This window comes from Osmerus eperlanus, chromosome 8 (assembly GCF_963692335.1).
Source record: "Osmerus eperlanus chromosome 8, fOsmEpe2.1, whole genome shotgun sequence".
NCBI lineage: Eukaryota > Metazoa > Chordata > Actinopteri > Osmeriformes > Osmeridae > Osmerus > Osmerus eperlanus.
The window spans coordinates 12,102,037-12,120,345 of record NC_085025.1 but is presented as its reverse complement, the minus strand read 5'-3'; the positions used below and the strand labels follow the sequence as shown (position 1 = coordinate 12,120,345).

Below are 18,309 nucleotides of genomic sequence, written 5' to 3'. Positions count from 1 at the left end.
GGAGTTCACATTTCACAAAACCATGCATTGGAATTGGCAAAGGACATGAAGGCATGGTAGGTTCTTGTAAAGAATTACATGATGTTATTGCTTGGTATATTCCTCCTGAGCTAATTCTTCATCACAGCTTGGTATGTTTTTTCACTAGAGTTCAGTACTTAAATATTAGCTCTTGTTTTAATAAAATGGGCGGCACTGCACTGGTTGCGAGTTGTGCTTTATGTCAGTGATCTTGTGTCGAGTTACAGCACAATCCATTAACAACCAGCTGGGGTGCACAGCGAGAATGCCTGCTCAGTATTTTTAGACAATCAAATGCTTGGAAGAAGGGTCAAGTTTACAGACAAGGTTACCCTCTTCTTTTGTATTGGCAGGACAATCTGCACGTGTTATTTTCCTTCCAAGCAGGTCCCATTGTCTTTTTGGCATAAGGCCGCTGATATCTCACTGGTTAGATTCTAGAATGCCCCAAAACTGGAGTAAACGCCACAGTGAGACTTTGGCTGACAGTTCAGGGTCAGTTAGAACGTTCACACGTTCAGTTAGTTGTGGTGCACTGCTTGTTCAGTTAGAAGAGAAATTACACACAGTTGGTAAATGATGTCATGTTCCATCTGTCTTACAAATACATCTGCTTGTGTGGATGTGTTCATTTATGCAACTAAATGTAAGGAATTTAATTGGTAGTTTTAAGCAGTCTTCCATTTGAGACAGAGCAGGAAGCACTCAGAGTAACCATGGCAAAGTGAAAAAGTGGTAATTTAATGAACTCCACACAGAAAACCGGTACAAACAAAGCAGTCAGGCTCAGAATCCAGGGACATTCAAAAGATCAAAACGCCAAAAACAGAATCCTAAAAACAACTGGCAAAAATGGGGGTCAAATAACAGGCAAGGGTCTGTACAAGAGTATAACACTGCAGGTAAACACTGGAAAGGCACAAATCCTGTCAGGGAACAGAGCAGAAGACAGGGTCTACAGTATTTACAGAGTCAATAGGCGGAGAACAGGTGAAGCGAGTCATGTGGTCTCAGTCTGTGTACTGACACCATTGTTTTATTGCAATATCATGGTCATTACAGTTGCAGTGGCACCAAACCACCAAGTTGCATTCATTTGATGGATAGGATCAAGAGTTCTGTTCTTTTGTCACATGGCTTCTTTTGATGGATGGCTCCCTAAATATAGTCTTACCCTCCAGACTGAAGCATCAAGTTCTTCAAAAACATTTTGAGAGGCTTGTGAAATAACTGGCTTAGAAGAAGGGTATACTTTCATTTGTAACAGGGATTCTTTTGCTGACATGGACTGACTTATTCGGGCATGGAACATGAACTGTTGCATAAAAGGAAACTTAGTATTTGTAGCTTTACATAACACGTTCTTTCCGGATCTAAGGGAACTCTTTTGTTCCATTTTCAAAGCTGAAATGTGTTTTCCTTGTGAAAAAAAGCCCCCCAAGATACCCAAAGCTTTATTTACAAATGCAAAAATTTAAAAGACCACATAAAGTTATTTGTGTAGTTTGATACAATCATTACAGAAGTATAAGATGACAATTCTGTTGGTATTCCAAGATTTGTTACAGCAAGATTTTGAGCATGTTCCTGGACCATTAGACATAAGACATCATCTTATCTATCTGTATACAGTATGTTCCACCAATTAATGATCTAGTGTCACTTTTACTATTTAGCATACACTTTATTGAGCCTGTAAAACATATTGCCTTAATAGTACATTTGCTCAGTCTTACACAATAATTTCAAAATATAAACTCACAATTTGTTTTTGATCAAAGTCAGACATGTAGATGTGCACAGACTATTGTTGGCTTTTGTCTGTTGATCTGGATATGATGTGTTATTTAACCGCATCATATGAAAGATCTAATTATTTTTTATGTCATAGTTAAGGAACTTGATTAGACTTCCTGGAAGAGGCAAAGAGTTGATGTGCTTCAGTCTTTGGGCTCCCATTAACTGTCGAATCATCATCCTGGAAAGGTGCATCAATGGGCGGGGTGACACTGGAAGTACAAGACATTGTTGGACTTTTGTGATTCATGACAGGTATCATATGCACAAGAAAGCTAAAGAGATCAAATATTTTGACACCACTTGACTTGATTAAATCATCTGGAATTTTTATTTAGCAGATGCCATTCTCCAAAGCAACGCACAGCACGTGGGGGATTTTAACCTGTGACCTTTTGATCGGCAATTCAATCTCTAACCACTGAGCTATACTTTCCCCTAATATTAATCAGACACAAAATACATGAATATGTGTATTTCTTCATAAGGGTTAGTACAACCACATATTAAAAGTACCACACTAGAGAGGGTACAATTTCTGGGGAAATTGTAGGGTGTGCTTGCTTGCTTCGGTTGCACAGGGGTCCGTTTTTGAATGACATTTTTACAACTGATATATCTGTATATTTTATATTAAAATGCATACTTATTATTTATAAAGATTACATCGATTTAAAAGCATTTTTTTGTGCTGCTCATTTACAACTGAAAATACGAGTGAAGTGTAGAATTAAATATGATGTCTTCTCATTTCCCCTGCAAGAGGCAGCCTCATAGCTGAATCAAAACGAATAAATTTGGCAGACCGGTGTAAAAATTGACCTAATCTCTATGACTTAAACGTCCTTTTAAGTTTTCCCTTCTCGTGGTATTTTCAGGCATTTAGCCTACTCATATTGCATTCATTCATTAATAAAGAACCCCCTTTGAAGATTATTCTACGACGTTACCGGCAGTAGAAGATGGAATCGCGATTCAAACAGTACCATCTGCTAACTGAAAATATGCCCCCCAAAACGTAAATAAGCTTGACATTTATTTAGTGGAAAATCGCTCATTCATAAAAAGCTCACTGGTAGCGATCATTGTCAGTAACAACGCAAAATGCGATATAGCCCTGTGTGGAGAAGCTGCCCCGGTAAATTGTACTACTACGGTACAGTACTAGACTACTGCTGTGTTCGTCTCTGTAGCGATTGCGTTGGTTGAATTGGATTTAACGTTCCGTTGTACGGTTTAGGCTGAAATTAATTATTTTCATGAACATATTGACAAAGTTTAGGCTGTGGCAATGAAGTTCAGGTTAGTAGTTAGATAGACTTTTGATTTAAGTAAGGGGAGTGCCGAACATGTTCTGTCGCCGTTTGACTTCCTACAGCTGTGTAGATGTTTTTGTAGTGTCTCGCGTAGGCTACAGCGTTGCAGTGATACACTGGATTGAAACCACAGGTAATGATAATTTCACTCACAAATCGTTTACTTGTAATCTAATGTCATAATAAATCCTACAACGAAAATGTATATGTGAGGAATGTTTATTTTAACGATTGAAAACAGATAACGCTACATCATAGACCACTGTAGTATGTGTTGCCCGGGCAACACAGGCTAATGTCATGATGCTAATACTTCAGTGAAATAGTAGACTACTGTTTCCGAAAGTAGATGTACTTCCTTAATAATATCAGCTTATACTGTACATTACACATCACAATTGTGTGTCATATCACAAAGTAAAATGAGTAAATAGTTATCACCCTGGCCTCTTTGCTTGTGGCGTTTCTGCAGCTGCCTTGCAGTAAAGCTATAGTTAGCCTAGCTATCCCCCAAGTTAACAGATGCGAAACGAATGTTCTGCCAAAGGTAGTCACGTGTGTTTTCGTGACGTTAGTGACGTAGTGACGTTAGTAACGTCAGTGACTGTGGCTAGCAAATTAGCCACCGTTAGCTTCACTTTTCGCCAGAAAAACTTAACTTAAGCCCAAACCATGCAACGGAACGTAAATTCCAATACAAGCAACTCAATCGCTACCAAGACGAAACTTTTGACACCTACGTTGTCTATGTAGGCCAAATATTGACTGAGTTTTAGGGGGGCAAAAAGAAAAAAAAAGAAAAATAATAATAATATATGTGAGAGAACAAAGGTTGTGCTCTCGCCGAAGGCTTGAGCACACCCAATTAGCCACCCTTCTATCACTTACTTGCTTTGTCCTTAACATCAGACCAGTCATCGCAACTATCGAGGCGCTCCTGCAGTCGGGAGCACAGTTGTACATGACCCACATAATCCAGGAGAACAGATAGGATTTCTCTCGTCCAGGGGTGCACAGACGGCTCAGAGATGGCATCGCAGAACTGTGAATCAGGGACTTCAATCAAAATCCAACGAAAAACCATTTGACCCTCCCATTTGACCACGAGCACCTGCAGTCGATTGTCACGAATCAACCTACCTGGAAATAACGTGTAGGCGACCCGTTGGTGCTGTGGCTGTCATAGATGCTCTGCGTTATTTGAACAGGAGGGTGCGGCCTGCTCCCATACATGCAGTCGAAGCAGGATACGGCATCACAGCCACTGGTCAACAAATACTTGAGTGTCGACAGGTACTTCATACAGAACACCAACACGAATGGGAAGGTGGACGGTTGAGTGGGGTTGTGTGCATTGACGTTAACGCCGTGCTCCACCAGTAAATGAACCATTTCGGTGGGACCCTGCCGAACCGCAACAAAAAGGGGGTTGACCGTGTCCAGGTTTGGGTTAGCTCCTGCCTCCAGAAGCATGATGGCCGCCTCTACGTTGCAGTTGTAGACTGAGAAATAGAGGGCTGTTGTGCGCCTGTCTTGAAACATCTTGGACTGATCGTCGGACAACTGAAAGTTCACGTCAAAGTCAGCCTCTATCAGCATCTCCAGCATGTCGTCCTGGTTGCATTCGGCTGCGATGTGCAGGGGGCTAATGCCACATTTCTTAACTTTGGTCATGTTCGTGGTAGAGATCAGCATTTGCACGATACTAGAGAAAGGATACACACATTTTATGCAAAGAGAGTCACTTTACAGTCAAAACAGTCCACCAGGATTAACACCTTGAGCAATGATTGACGGCCATGACTGAAGGAAACGCCTCAATGACTACCCACCTTGGACGTCCATTCCGGGTAGCGATGTGAATCGGCAAAATGCCAGACTTGGTTTCTTTATTTGCATCCGCTCTCAGACCCAGAAGCAGCTTCACAGTTTCTTCACAACCATTCTTCGAAGCTTCGTAAAGGGGTGTGGCCCCATCGCTTGCCTGGGAGTTCTTGTCAGCACCTTTCATAGGAACACATACTGTACACAAGAATGCAGATACACTCTACGGTATACTTTCTACAGATGCCATATCTAATTTATATATTGAAATTCTTTCACATTTATGTATGTATTATTTGTAAAGATAGGTAAATAAGATCGGTTGTGACATCACTGGGATGGGAATACTAGATTGACTTTGTAAACCCTGGACAGACTCCAATGTTACTGCAAATCACATCTGTAGTCAATATATCCAACAGATAGTTACTTGGTTTCAAAATACTGTCGATAAATAATTACAATTGTAATGAGATTTTGTATATACAGTATGTGTAAATCTGTGTCGCACTCACCATTTTCTATCAGAAAGGTTAAGATGTCTGTTTGGCCATTCTGGGCTGCAGTAAAGAAAGGTTTGATCCCGTTCACATCAGATCCATCAATCTTGGCACCGGCCTTCAACAGCTTCCTACATATCTTCTGATGGCCCAACCGGGCCGCCTCATGAAGAGGCGTTTGTTCATACTGAACACCCTTGTTCACCGTGGCCCCGAAACTGAGAAGGATCTCCACAATCTTCTCACTTGCGTTCGCGCATGCTAAAAATCGAGCATCAACATTTAAACGTTTTCAAATATTTGGAATAAGTAAGGTCTAAAAAGGGGAATGCCCACAAACATGATGGCTGTACTTTGGGAGAAGACAGCACCTTACCAGGAGTACATTAAATCACCCGAGTCATTACAGTCAGTGAAAGAGCATATCAAAATACCTCTGTAGAGGGGAGTTTCCCGCTGCGTGTTGGGGATGTTTGGATCGGCTCCTCGCAGCAGAAGGCACCTGACGCAGGCCACGTGGGTAGAAGAACAGGCCAGGTAGAGAGGGGTCTGTCCAGTCAGACTGCGCTGGTTCACCACCTCCGGATTGACTGCAGAAACCATGAGTGAAGGGTTCTCTTGAGAATGTGGGACACATCCTTTCGCCGACAAGATGATTCACGTCAACAATATGGATAATTTCCATGTATTTGTAACTCATTTTCATTTCAGTTTCAGTGGAATGTCCAATAAGTGTACTGTAATAAGCCTTTAATGAATGATTCACAATGAAATTGGATTGGGGAAAAAATATAGCCCTGACAACAGGGTGTGTGTTTCCAAAATATCGCTCTTCTTTCAACTTTACCGTCTAAAAAGAGATTGAGACATTCCTCTTGACCATAATAGGCAGCCTCATGAAGTGCTATCCAGCCGTCAGTGAATGGTTTGATGAAAACACCGGGATTGCTTATTGCTATCTCTTGCAGAGTCTTCATCTGTCCATGTTTGATCAGTGACATGAGAGGACTGTAGTCTCTACAGGTTGGGGAAAGATGAAGGAAAATAACATTTCAGGTGACAGAACCTATAAACCCTAACCCAATAGTTTTTTTCCTCCAAAATGCTGATTACAAATACAACACTAGTTAGGTGTCATTTCATTGGTCATTGTCTTGATGTACAGTAGATAGGAATGGTGACCTGTATGTCAACGCTCCCTGTGTGAATTCTATAGTGTGATGAGTGATGCACAACACAACTGCCCCCCATGCTTACAACAACATGCTCTAAAACACCTCTTTTCTGTCAAGGTAGGTGAGGGATAATGTTGAAACACTTACAGAGGAAGTGATGGTCCGGGGTTTGCAGACGATGGGATTAACATTGCATTGTTTTCTGGTTCATAATCTGGTGGTGGACTGTTCGTATCAAAGTAGTAACTGTATTTTGTTTCACTGTTTAGTCGAACACGACGGTTTGGCTGATTCTCGACAGCGGGTTGCCTCTGGACAGCACTGGTCAGGATGCGATTTTCAGTGAGGCTGCGTTCAATGGCCAGCTGCATCAGCTCATCGTCAGATAGTTCGCTGTAGAGACTGTAGTCGTTGAGGTTTGCAGTGAGGCCTGCCCGGTCCTGTATGTACATTCTGGCTACAGCCATGATGGATCTGGATTGAGCAAAATACATGTTTCACTGCTTAATACCACTTGCATGTGAAAGGTGGGATAAAAGCAAGAAATGAACACATTTTATTGACTGAACTTAAATGTTAGCAGGATAAACCATTTGAAAATACATAGTTACGAGGTTCACAGGTTTTAGAAATACATTTTAACAGGATTTTGTTATGATTACAATCATTTCTTTCATTTAGATCCATGTACACTTTTTTACTGAACATGACTTTCAGAGGTGGAAGTACATATTTATGCATATAGCTGTTTTAACAGAAGTTTTAAGTCCAGGAAATGTACTCTATACAGTATTTGAATACAAGATAATAATTATAAGCCTTTTGATTGACAGTACCCAATTGTTTACAGTGTTTATTATGAATTTCCTTAACAATAGTACATTTTATGTTTACTTAAACAAAAGTGTTGTAATTTTGTGTTGGAAAACATTTAAAATGTATTATACTTTTATGACATGCTCAGTATTTTGTTGGAGTAAGATTGTAACACTTTTTAAGAGAACTTCAAAGTCCAACAGCTGCAGACTGATGCACAAGGAATCGAATATGTATTATGTACTCACATTTTCTCTTCATGTGCAGTCAAACGACCTTGGCATGAGTAGAATACAATCCTTGTATAGGTGTGAGGTAATAAAAGATTTAAAACGTCCTTGACTGTGTGTGCTCTTTCTGTTGAGTGAAGGAAGGCAGCAGTTCCACTGAATATGTCATCTTCCAAAGGGGTTTGATTTCACCTACCTAGTTTTGCTTGGGTCACACTTGGTGAAAGGAACATCGTTCGTCGGGCATGAGATAGAAGATGCTGATCCTTCCAATTTCCCGAGTGAGAGAAAAAATGGATCTCTCGTGCCAGATGGGAACTCCCTGTCAGCTGCTGTTCGTCGTGTTTATGTTTTTTCTGTACAGCGATGTAACGAGACTACGGGGGAAGGCAGTTGTTCATTTGTAAAACTTTTGTAAAAAAGTTTTTTTTATTCGATGCCAATGTCATGTAAAGGTTTGACAGAAAAGTAGCAAAACGAAAATTGCACAACAACAAAAACTTAACACCTTCTGAATGTAGGAAATGTGCACTCCTTTTACACTGTCAAAGACCAATATGCACGAGTAAACTTACGTCAGTTCTGCAGATAAAACCAAATGTACAACTTTGGAAGTACCATGTATTAGAGCAATGAATTCCATGACATAAACATGACATAGTAATCATGGGTCATTTAAAGCTCACATTCCCTTTCTCTCTATTTTAAGACTTATGTTTGTATCTGTTTCAATGTACAAGATGACCCCAATGTACCCTGTGACGCCAGTGTCTTGGTGGACACCTTGAGCATTTCAGTGCTGATAGGAATATGGATTGCTCCTATCTAGTGAGCAGGGAGCTAAACCTGTCAGACGAGCCGCAGTTATTGAACAGGAACTAGGCACAACTCACAACAGAACACTCAAGGTGGCTCCAAAACCTCAGTGTCAATTGCGCAACTTTGGATGTATCCACTTTTCTACCAATTGCACTGTGCCATATCATTCTAGCCAGAAAGTACATACCTTCAGGGGGCACTTAGATAGCTCATGTTCTCAATTTTCACACATTTCCTCTACGTATGTATGTGATGAAGTGGTTATTGGTGCCATAATTAGCCTTCCAACACTATATTTGAGCTACTGTACAACATGCAGCATTTACACAGTAAACCAGTAGTTGACACTGAAAGTGTTTAAAAGACATTCTGGCGTTCGTGGCGCAGCAGGTATTTCCTCAGGCGTCCAGGGAGAGGGAGAGTGGGGAGGTCCTTCACCCGGTGCACTCCCACCTGCTCATAGATCCGCAGCCGACACAGCTGCATCAGGGGACATGGAGGAGCTGGGACACACAAACAGGACCACAACTTCTACATTGCGACCAATGATGCCATACTTGACATGAATCGTTGAGTGATTCTACCAAGATTTTCATCATTTGCATGGGCCGTTTGTATGTGCCGTATCTCTACGCGCATCCACAATTGGTTTGAATGTGTAGATTTGTAATGGTTAGAGAAAGAGATTGGTGTGTTATTAGGATGTCATAGTAAAATTACAGAGCTGTTTTCCTTCAAGTATCTTCAAGCACCAAAATAAATCAGCTGACTTAATGCACTGAAAATTGCAGATAATTATTGTTCAAAAATAGAGGTGGATGTATGCTCTTGGTTTTCAAAGACTGTGTAAACAATGTGTTTGGTTCACAAAGTGGTCATTCTGAATTATCACACACTCAAGACCTACTCACTGGCTTTATCTTTTATGTGCACCCAGTGTTCATAGCTGTCCAGATGTTCAGTGAGTCTGGAGCACAGCTGGACGTTCCCCACATAGTCTAGCAGCACGTCTATGATTGGTCCTGCCCAGCGGCAGACCGAGGGACTGGAGATGATGGCACAGAACTGTGAAGAAAGTTTGTAGGCTTTGTATAATTTTGTACTGATGATCACTCACGTACTCTGATATTACACTACGTCATCTTTAGTACCTGTTCATTTAGGTAAATCCGTCTTATTCTAGGATTATTATTAAGTGAATGGTGTCCGCCACCCAGTTGGATTGATGTTTGTCAAGAACATTGAAGCGTTCAATGGGGTACAGCATGATGTCTGAACTGAATGGCACGTTCTATACTGTACCTCTAGACAGGAGCCCATGTTCACTTGAGGCCTATACTGTGCTTCAGTATGTCCTGACACGAGCTCTGTGATGGCGGGATGTGGCCCCCCTGCTCACACTCAAAACAGGAAGTGGCATCACAGCCGTTGTCCAATAGATACTGCAGCAGGGACAGATGGCTATTGCATATCATGACTGTGACAGGGAACACGGTGGGAAAGTTGGGCATGCGGACGTTGACGTTTGCCCCGTGCTCCACCAATGGGGCGACTAGCTCGGTGCATCCTCGCCTCACAGCCACCAGTAAAGGGTTAAAGGTGTCGAGGTTGGGGTCGGCGCCAGCCTCCAGGAGCATGGTGGCGGCCTCTACGTTGTTGTTGGCGACGGCGAAGTAGAGCGCCGTCGAGCGCCGGTCTTCGTACAAACAAGAGAGTTCAGACGACAGCAGGGAGTTGGTGTCGAAGCCGGCCACGATCAGGATCTCCAGGGCGTCGTCGTTGCTGTGTTTGGCGGCCAGGTGAAGGGGACTGATGCCGCTGAGACCAACCAATTTCCTTCTGGTGACCGGGACCAGCATGGACACGACTCTGGATGACATGAAAAACAAAACAAAATAATATTCATGCTGCAAAGCTTCAGTCACATTGTACATTTGATTTTTGATCATGGTGCACGTCTCACTCAACAGTGGTCCATTCATTATGGTGTGCACACTAGACAATTAGACTAGATGTGTGACTCGATCACATCTTATATTCTGCATACTCGTAGTGGCCCTCTTGAGCAACTATATGAAGAGGCAGGAGTCCCTCCCTGCCAGGTTTGTTGGGGTCTGCATTCTGGGAGAGCAGGAGCTGAACAACCTTCTCATGGCCGCTCCTACATGCTTCATAAAGGGCTGTAGTCCCATCACTTACCGCATTGTTTATATCAGCACCTAGAGCAAGGGACCATGCAGAATAGGATCAAAGGGGAACCATTTCTATATGAACAATACATGAAGTGTATTTGAAGTGCCTGTTTACTTCTGCCTTTCTTGGGCATGGCAAGGTTCACATCAGGAGTGTACATACATGTTACTCGTGTTGTGACTCGTCTTCCTACACTCACTCCAAATCTACAAACTGTCCAGCGTCAGAATACCCGGATGTGCATCTGGGATCTTTGTGAAACCTCCCGCTCTCGACGAGAAATCGGAGGGCGTCCAATTGGCCGCCCTGAGCTGCGAGGAAGAGGGGAGTGATCCCGTTGAGGTTCGCCGGGCTGATCCTCGCAGCATCTCGCACACCTCCACGTCATTGCGGCACACAGTTTGATGCAGGGCCGTCCAACCGTAGATACACGTGTTGTTCACCTCAGCCCCATACCTCAGGAGCAGCCTCACCATGTCCACATGACCTCCCTCGCAGGCTTGGAGCAAGCAACAGCAGTGATGGGTTCAGAGAGAAATGGATCGCGTGGCATTACAAATTTGACAATCCCCTTTCAAAACAAACAGATACTAGTGGTAGATCCAGATGATGAGGAACTGAATGTAGAATTTTGATGCAGCTTTTGTATTTCACATGGGGATTAAACCCTGCCCCCTTAAAACCCTGTGTAGAGGATTATTCTTCAGATTAGACCCTTTACCTGTGGCGAGTGGTGTTTCTTTTTCTTTGTTAGGGGAGTTTGGATTAGCTCCCTTCTCAAGGAGACATTGAACACGGTCCACTTTGTTCCTGGCAACAGCCAATAGGAGAGGAGTCTCCCCTCTCAACGTCCGGTAGTAACTTCATGTGTGTCTTTCAAAGGCAAAACCAGACACCGATACAATTATTGAATTATGAATTGTAGAATGACTCTCATAATAGTTCCACTGCATTGGTTTTGAAAAGCTTGAGAGGTGTTTTATGTCGATGTAAGTGGGACAGTGGTGCTAGAGGGTTGCATGTTTTATTAAGTAATTCTCTTCAGGGTCAACTCATGGGCTATATTAGCTATTGGTGGCAACAGAGGGGTGCACATTTGGGGGGAAATCGGTCCCCTCAAGTTTACCTGCCAGTAGAATATTCAGGCATTCTGCATGGCCGGAGTAGGCAGCTTCATGCAGTATGGTCCAATCTTCATTGTCTGGTGTTGTCAGACATCTCTTAGGAGTCTGTAAAATAGCTTTTAAAGCAGTTGCATCACCATTCAAGACAGCTGCCAACACTGGATCCTCATCTCTACATGGAAATGTAGAAAATGGTTATAACACAATGTTCCCGTGATATTGTGGGCAGGTAAAACATGTGAAATGGTGATAGGACAGCAAGTATAGATAGTTCTGTGGTAGGCGGATACAGTGAGGGATACATACATCACCAGATCCACTGAGAATAGCATGAGGCCATTTAAGCTTTGCCATTGAATAGCTTGCTTCCCATTGTTGTCCCTGCGCAGTGCAACACTGAAAGATATATAAAAAATACTTCCTCTTACAATGCAATACTTCATTGCAGGTCGTAGTGACATGTCTAATCTGATTTGTAAAATCCATGCAACCTTCAAACAGGAAAATATTTGATGTTACAGTGGGTGGGGGATGGAAGTGCCATGCATTCTCAGTTGAATACCAATGATTCAGAGAGTGGAAAACAGCCAAGCAGAAAGTATTTCCCCCTAACCAGTAAAGCTAATCTATTACACTTGGTGTTGCCTAACCCTAGTCCTTGTTCCAACCCTAACCCCAACCTGTACCATGAACTGGGACTGCACAGAAAGGTATGATAAATGCAATACCTAGCAAATGGAACCAAATAGATTGTGAAAGTTCCTACAGTAAAATTGGGCTGACTACTACAGTGCTACTGCTATCAAAATGAGACATGGTGCCATTGGATCATGTAAGGATATGACCTATCATTTGGACTACAGAAGAATTTTGTTTTCCCCTTCACTGGCATGTGCTATTCAGAGGAAAGGCAGTGCCCAAAAGAAGGCTGCGTACTTCTATATACTTTGACTGTGCACAAACAGCTGTCACAGGAGTCCAATGGCCTCATATGATTAAGCTTGATGTAGAATCCCACAGGGTGTCTGTTGTCAGTAAGTGTACTGTGTTTCCATGCCAGCCAAATTCCAAGTAAAAAATAAACCATGCGATTGGCAAAGTAGGGCATGTGACTACTGATGGCAGCAACAAAAAGTGACCTTTAAAAACATTTATACCAAAATAATAATGCTTAGCTCCCCATTTCAGCCTTTTTAACCTTTGGTTTTAATACATTTTCTGTATAAATAGAAGAAAATAGAATTTCCAATGGAATATCCAATATGCATCTATAATATATTGAAAATGTCAAAATTACAGAATAATATAATGTTCACAAATATAGGACCCATAAGGATGATGTAACAAAATGTCTCTCTCACGCAGCACTACCTGTGTGAGTAAGGGGGGTTAAATGTTGACGAGTTGGCTTGAGGGTCGACATTGTTGGGAGTGGCATGAATAATGTTGTGTGCAGGGAAACCCTGCCAGGTTGTAAGACCAGCGGATGTGGAGGCTCCCAGAATCCCAGCTCTCTGGACTTCTGCCAAACTCTCCTCTACGGCCAACTGTGTCAAGTCCTCATCTGACATATTACTGTAAGAGATGTGATCACCTTATGCCAGAATGTTCTCTGAGCTGCCAGCCATGATGTCACTGTGTTAGCCACAGTTCAATGTATTCAATACTGCTGGATATCAACTGATAAGAAGGTAAATAAAAAGAAACTGATTTGATAATGATCAGACTGCAAATTAGAAATTGGGAAGAGGGCTAGTGGTAAGAAGGTTTGAATGGACGAATCCTATTTGAAATATTAACAAAGCCTGAGGGCAGATATTTTAGTGTAGAATTTTTTACATTACAGGAATAAAATGCTGTACATGTACTTGTCCAAACATTACACGCCTTACACTGTTTTTTCGTTCTGCTATGACCTTTGATTTATAAACAGATACAGTACGTAACATTAACTTAATACCAGGGATAAAAATACACCAGAACACATCTTAACCATCCGCCACCAATGACCCTGAAATTATCACACAGTAACACAGTAATGACATACACAAGTAACCCACAGTCAACAAATCCATCTCAAACCCACATCAATATTATGCATTTGGGAGTCTGTCGTCAATTGTTAATAATAATACTTATAATATTTACAAATTTGATTCATTAATATATTTTGAAGTAAAGAAAATGACCTACCTATAACCTTTTTGAGATCCCCAAAATAGTTCTAGAATTGTAATTGACAATACTTCTGATTTGTGTCTGTCTGACCGGCTCTGATGATTATCTCTCAAAGCAAAACACAGAAGTGTTTGTTGCATATTTCTGGAGGTATTCTTAGTAGCTCAAAAATGATGACCACAGTTGTTACTCCTTTAACTTGAGATGGAAGTGAATTCAGATAAGGAAGGGTGAGGAGAGACGGTCTTCTTTTGAAGTTTCCGAGTAAGGGCTCTACAGTGTTCAACATATTTTTTTAACCCTGTATTGCATAGTGTTGCTTCAGGGTAACATACTCTTTTCCTCCCAGTATGACAAACTTACAAAAGACAGTCACCAATTAAAAATGCTCTTTGTAAAAGAAAGGAAGTAAAGGAAACCAATAGTGTGCTTACATTTGATCACATGACCTGTCCCTCCTTTTTTTTAAACCCCTTTCCTTAACATATAGCATTCACGGCAGCCATGTTTTTGGTGTCCCCAAAACTGTCAAAAAGGGGCATTTTCCTGAAGATTTTCATCAACTAAAAAATATTTTCACAATCTTGAGTAAGTTATGATTTGATTTGTATAATGTTTTTATATTTCCATCAAATATTTATTGAGTAAATTGACAAAATAGCTATGTTGCCTCAAAGCAACAACATGCAATAGTGGACTGAGGATTCCATGTAGCCATGCATGTTTATAAAATGACACAGATGTCAGTAAATCAATAATTATTTTACTAACTACCACTACATAACTTGTTTTGGAGATTAACATGATAAATAATATTTTATACTTTATTTATTGATTTAGCTATTGGTAGTGTCCCGATAATGTAAGAAACACATCCATGTCAGTGGATGTGCTTGCGTGCATGCACCCACACATTCAGGTACACAGGTGTATCTGTGTTCATTTCCATATACCCAATTTAATAAAATGTTCCTTTTTCTGTGTTTAGAGAATGAACACATCAATGTTCTATGGTAAAGGGAGAGTGAGAAGTCAGACACTGAGAAAAGTTAACACTCCTGAGAAAAACTGCTTTTTTGACTTCCACACACAGTGAAGCTGTTGACCTAATGATACAAAAAGCATTACTGTTTATCTGTTTTTTTAAATACAATTAAATTGAAATGCCAATCTCTTTTAGAGCCACTGTGTGAATTCCTAATGTAAAAATTTAAATGAAAATTAATTTTGTAAAAGTTTTTTCCTTTGTTGCGCGTTGTTGCTTGTAGGTAACAAACCTCCTCTAAAAGTATCATTGACAGCCACTGTCTTGTTTTTTCAGTACAGATGTTTCCATTTATTGTGTTTTTTAATAAGTACTTTCATGAAATGTGAGAAAAACATTGAAATAAATATGAATCTTCAATCAAATGTATTTTTACCATTTACTACCGTTATTGCATGTTGTTGCCCTAAAGTAACATACTCAAATGTACCTCACCCCCACAAAATAAATTAAATTTAGTGTTCAAAGGCTTATTGTGCACCATAATAAGTACAAAAGTCTGACCAAATAAATTTTTTATCCATTATTTCATAAGGCATGCAGTAGGGGGTATTTGTTCCAAATAAAACGTTTTCGACATTGACCTCAAAAACCTCAAAGGGAAAGTGTTCTGGCCTGATATTGGGTTTGAAAATACATCTTTAAACTTGTCAGAGTTAAACCGTTTTTTAAAAAGTTACATTTAGTAAATTAGTCCACCAGTAGAACAAAAATGCAAAGATGTTTAATTGCCCTTTAAGTTTATGCATCAGTATTCTGTTACCCAGCAGTCACCAGGTGGTAGTGTTGTCAACATCAGACAAAATATTTCAGAACACAATAGTTAAGTGGCACTAATTATTAATTTCACTGTTGAAGGAGTGGGAATTCTCTTAAATGTTATTCATTTGGGCAGTATGAAAATGATTAAGATTAGGCCTACAGACTAGGGCAAGACCACTCAGCTGCGCAGGTGGATTTGTGTTTACCATTGTTTAATCTCATAACAACAAAAGTGTTGACGTTTTGGAGGTACACTGGCATTGATAGGCTATTGTGAAAAACTGACTGAGCGAGTTTTTTGTATTTAGCAATTATAATAGTTATAGTAGTTAAATATTTAATGGTATCTAGAAGCATTTGAAAAAGTTAGTTAATAAGATTTGACAGGTAGGCCCTAGCATAAGGCGGTTTATTGTCAGGGTATTAACTAAAGTAACTGCATGACTAGTAGATGCAAGTTGAAGAGCAGGTTTTAACAGACCCCACCCGCCTAACAGAGTGAGCAGCACCATACGCAGGTTGTGCGGGCTACAATGCCATTTCCGTCGTTTTTTTCACATGATTGAAATTGTTTCACCCAACATTTAATGATTAAACTTTTAATATCGGTGACGAAAAAAGGTGCATTACGTCCGTTCTTACATCTTTCAGCTCGGCACTGCTGTGGCATGTCGTAGCCATGGAAACCTGTTTAGTTGCTGCAGTGCGTTTGCGTGGTGAATGTGCGTGTGCGTGGATTGTGTTGAAAATACAGGTTCGAGAGATTTTCAAGACAGGTTTCTCTAGAAAATGAACGTATACAATGACCTAGTCTGTATTATTTTTTAATTGGACTAGGGATATTGATTTTATATAGTTAATGGTGTTATCTTGTAGCATGCCAAAATACATAATGTGCACTCATTTCAACTCTAAGCTAGCTTTAGCAAGCTAACTTGAACCTTGCTAGCTGCTAACTAACGTTAGCTGTCGCTTGTTAGCTGTCAAGCAAGGCTTGCCGATTCAGTTGCACTTGCTTGAATTTCGACTCTAATTTGGCTTGTGCTACCAATATCACAGTCATCTTAAAGGCAATTTTTCATCTGCTTATTTTTGCGAGGCAGTGCCATTGCCAATGAAGCACTTTAATGAAAAGGAAAGGTTTCCAACAAACAGGTCACTGGAATTATGAAGTTTTTAAAAAGGATGTTCTTCAAGATCACCCGAAGCTAGTGGAAGTTGGATACACCATCGCACTTAAAGATATTATGGCCACAGGGCTATCAACTTGGAAAGGAAGTCATGCAATTAAGTGCATCTTAACCATCAAACGACTGTAGGCGACCTTGTATATTCATGTTAATTTGCTGAGGCATAACTGACTAATATATTTTTGATTTAACCAAAAAGCCCTCGAACAAGGAAGATGGTGCGCCTTTTTGGATGTGCTTGGAACTGTTCGGGATCTCATCATTGCGACCCATCTTCTAATTGCAAGGCATTGTAACATATCAAAGAAGCTCGTCTCGTGGGTGGACCAGCTTTCCCCAAATCAAAGAATTCATCTCACTCATTCACAGTTTGGAGCCATGGTCGTAACAGGGCTTTAACACTTTTGACCGCATTTCCAGTAAGGAGACTAAAAAACAGATGTTCGTCAGCAAAATGACTTTAAACCAGTCGAGTCTGTTTGGGCAGGTAGAGGATCTACAAGACTTGACATTCATCGAAAGACCGATTCGCAGGAGTCTAAAGGTATTTAAAATAAAATAAAGTTGATCTTTTTTCTATCTTCGTGATAAAGATTTTCTGTCAAGTTCATACAATCCGACTTTTTCTACCTCGAGTTTCTAATCCTGATTCTTGATGGAAATGGAGTTAGCCTACATTCTATAGCATTTACTGTGTACGATAAAACGAATGATAGACATTCCTTTTAATCTTCATCAGGTGAGTCAAAATCATGTCGCCTTGTGGGCTATTGGTTTATGGTTCATGACAGTGCTAGTCCTGCGTATTATACAGCATTCAAACGCCTTTATTTGCATTGTACACTACATTCCATGGAATTCAGTGTTTAGTGCATCTCATCTCCATTACAAATGCAAGACGCATTTGCCAAGTCATCTTCATCACGGCTGTGCTCATTTTTCTTATTTCCGTCACTATAGTTAAAGGCTACTACTTGCGTGAAATCATTAGTGGCATGAACTGAGAGCCAGACTGTACGAACGGGGGTTACCCACACTTTTTGCTTTATTGAGTGACGCAGTTTCAGTCAGCTGTCCGCATCACTGGTTCGCCCCCCCTCTCCCGCGCTCTCCCTCTCCTCCACTGCGGAGAGTCATTTGCAGAATGGTTGAGGATTTCCTCATACCCAAGAACCTTAATTTGGGTTCTTAAGCAAATGCTGCAGAAATAATTTCAGTCCTTTCAAAATCCACAGCTGTGTAGTTACTGCCCTCACTGAACAATGAACCGATTTCCATTCCCAATAGGTTCTGTAGTGATAACTACTCTACTTTCTACC

The 18,309-nt window shown here is 40.8% G+C and overlaps 3 protein-coding genes and 1 pseudogene across 7 annotated transcripts in view; 1 reads left to right on the top strand and 3 right to left on the bottom strand.

Moving 5' to 3' along the window:
• The window catches only part of LOC134024749 (ankyrin repeat and SOCS box protein 2-like), a 54,226-nt gene that overhangs the window by 8,366 nt on the left and 27,551 nt on the right, over positions 1-18,309 (bottom strand). The gene's annotated exons all lie outside the window — the stretch shown is intronic.
• Positions 741-8,037, bottom strand: LOC134024750 (ankyrin repeat and SOCS box protein 2-like). Of its 4 annotated transcripts, none has more exons than XR_009930922.1 (9): positions 6,781-7,138; positions 6,306-6,475; positions 5,893-6,096; positions 5,474-5,719; positions 4,967-5,138; positions 4,275-4,839; positions 4,023-4,176; positions 1,082-2,030; positions 741-854 (listed from the first exon to the last, which is right to left on the bottom strand). XR_009930922.1 is itself a non-coding variant. In XM_062467399.1 (9 exons), exons 2-9 carry the CDS (start codon positions 7,098-7,100, stop codon positions 1,891-1,893), a joined length of 1,971 nt encoding a protein of 656 aa, XP_062323383.1. In that variant the 5' UTR covers positions 7,101-7,107; positions 7,698-8,037; the 3' UTR covers positions 1,013-1,890. The 4 variants fall into 4 exon arrangements, 3 of the variants coding, with proteins under 3 accessions (XP_062323383.1, XP_062323382.1, XP_062323385.1); XM_062467399.1 differs by lacking the exon at positions 741-854 and adding an exon at positions 7,698-8,037 and having other exon boundaries at positions 1,013-2,030; positions 6,781-7,107; XM_062467398.1 differs by lacking the exon at positions 741-854 and having other exon boundaries at positions 1,013-2,030.
• LOC134025218 (ankyrin repeat and SOCS box protein 2-like) lies at positions 8,856-11,840 on the bottom strand (annotated as a pseudogene).
• The window catches only part of ppp4r4 (protein phosphatase 4, regulatory subunit 4), a 31,751-nt gene continuing 29,916 nt past the window's right edge, over positions 16,475-18,309 (top strand). Inside the window, exon 1 of one of the 2 annotated variants that reach the window (XM_062467389.1) lies at positions 16,475-17,534. In XM_062467389.1, coding sequence (XP_062323373.1) covers positions 17,430-17,534 — 105 coding nt within the window. In that variant the 5' untranslated portion in view covers positions 16,475-17,429. The remainder of the gene's footprint in view (positions 17,535-18,309) is intronic. The other variant, XM_062467386.1, reaches the window with a different exon arrangement.

What these genes read in the sequence shown, in the direction of transcription:
- LOC134024750 (XM_062467398.1), bottom strand. Translation starts at nt 7,127, where the DNA reads ATGTATTTTGCTCAATCCAGATCCATCATGGCTGTAGCCAGAATGTAC. An exon ending in GGAAACTCCCCTCTACAGAG is followed by an intron (nt 5,720 to 5,892) that starts GTATTTTGATAT and finishes CTCGATTTTTAG; the next exon opens with CATGCGCGAACGCAAGTGAG. An exon ending in TGATGTTAAGGACAAAGCAA is followed by an intron (nt 2,031 to 4,022) that starts GTAAGTGATAGA and finishes TTGTACTTCCAG; the next exon opens with TGTCACCCCGCCCATTGATG.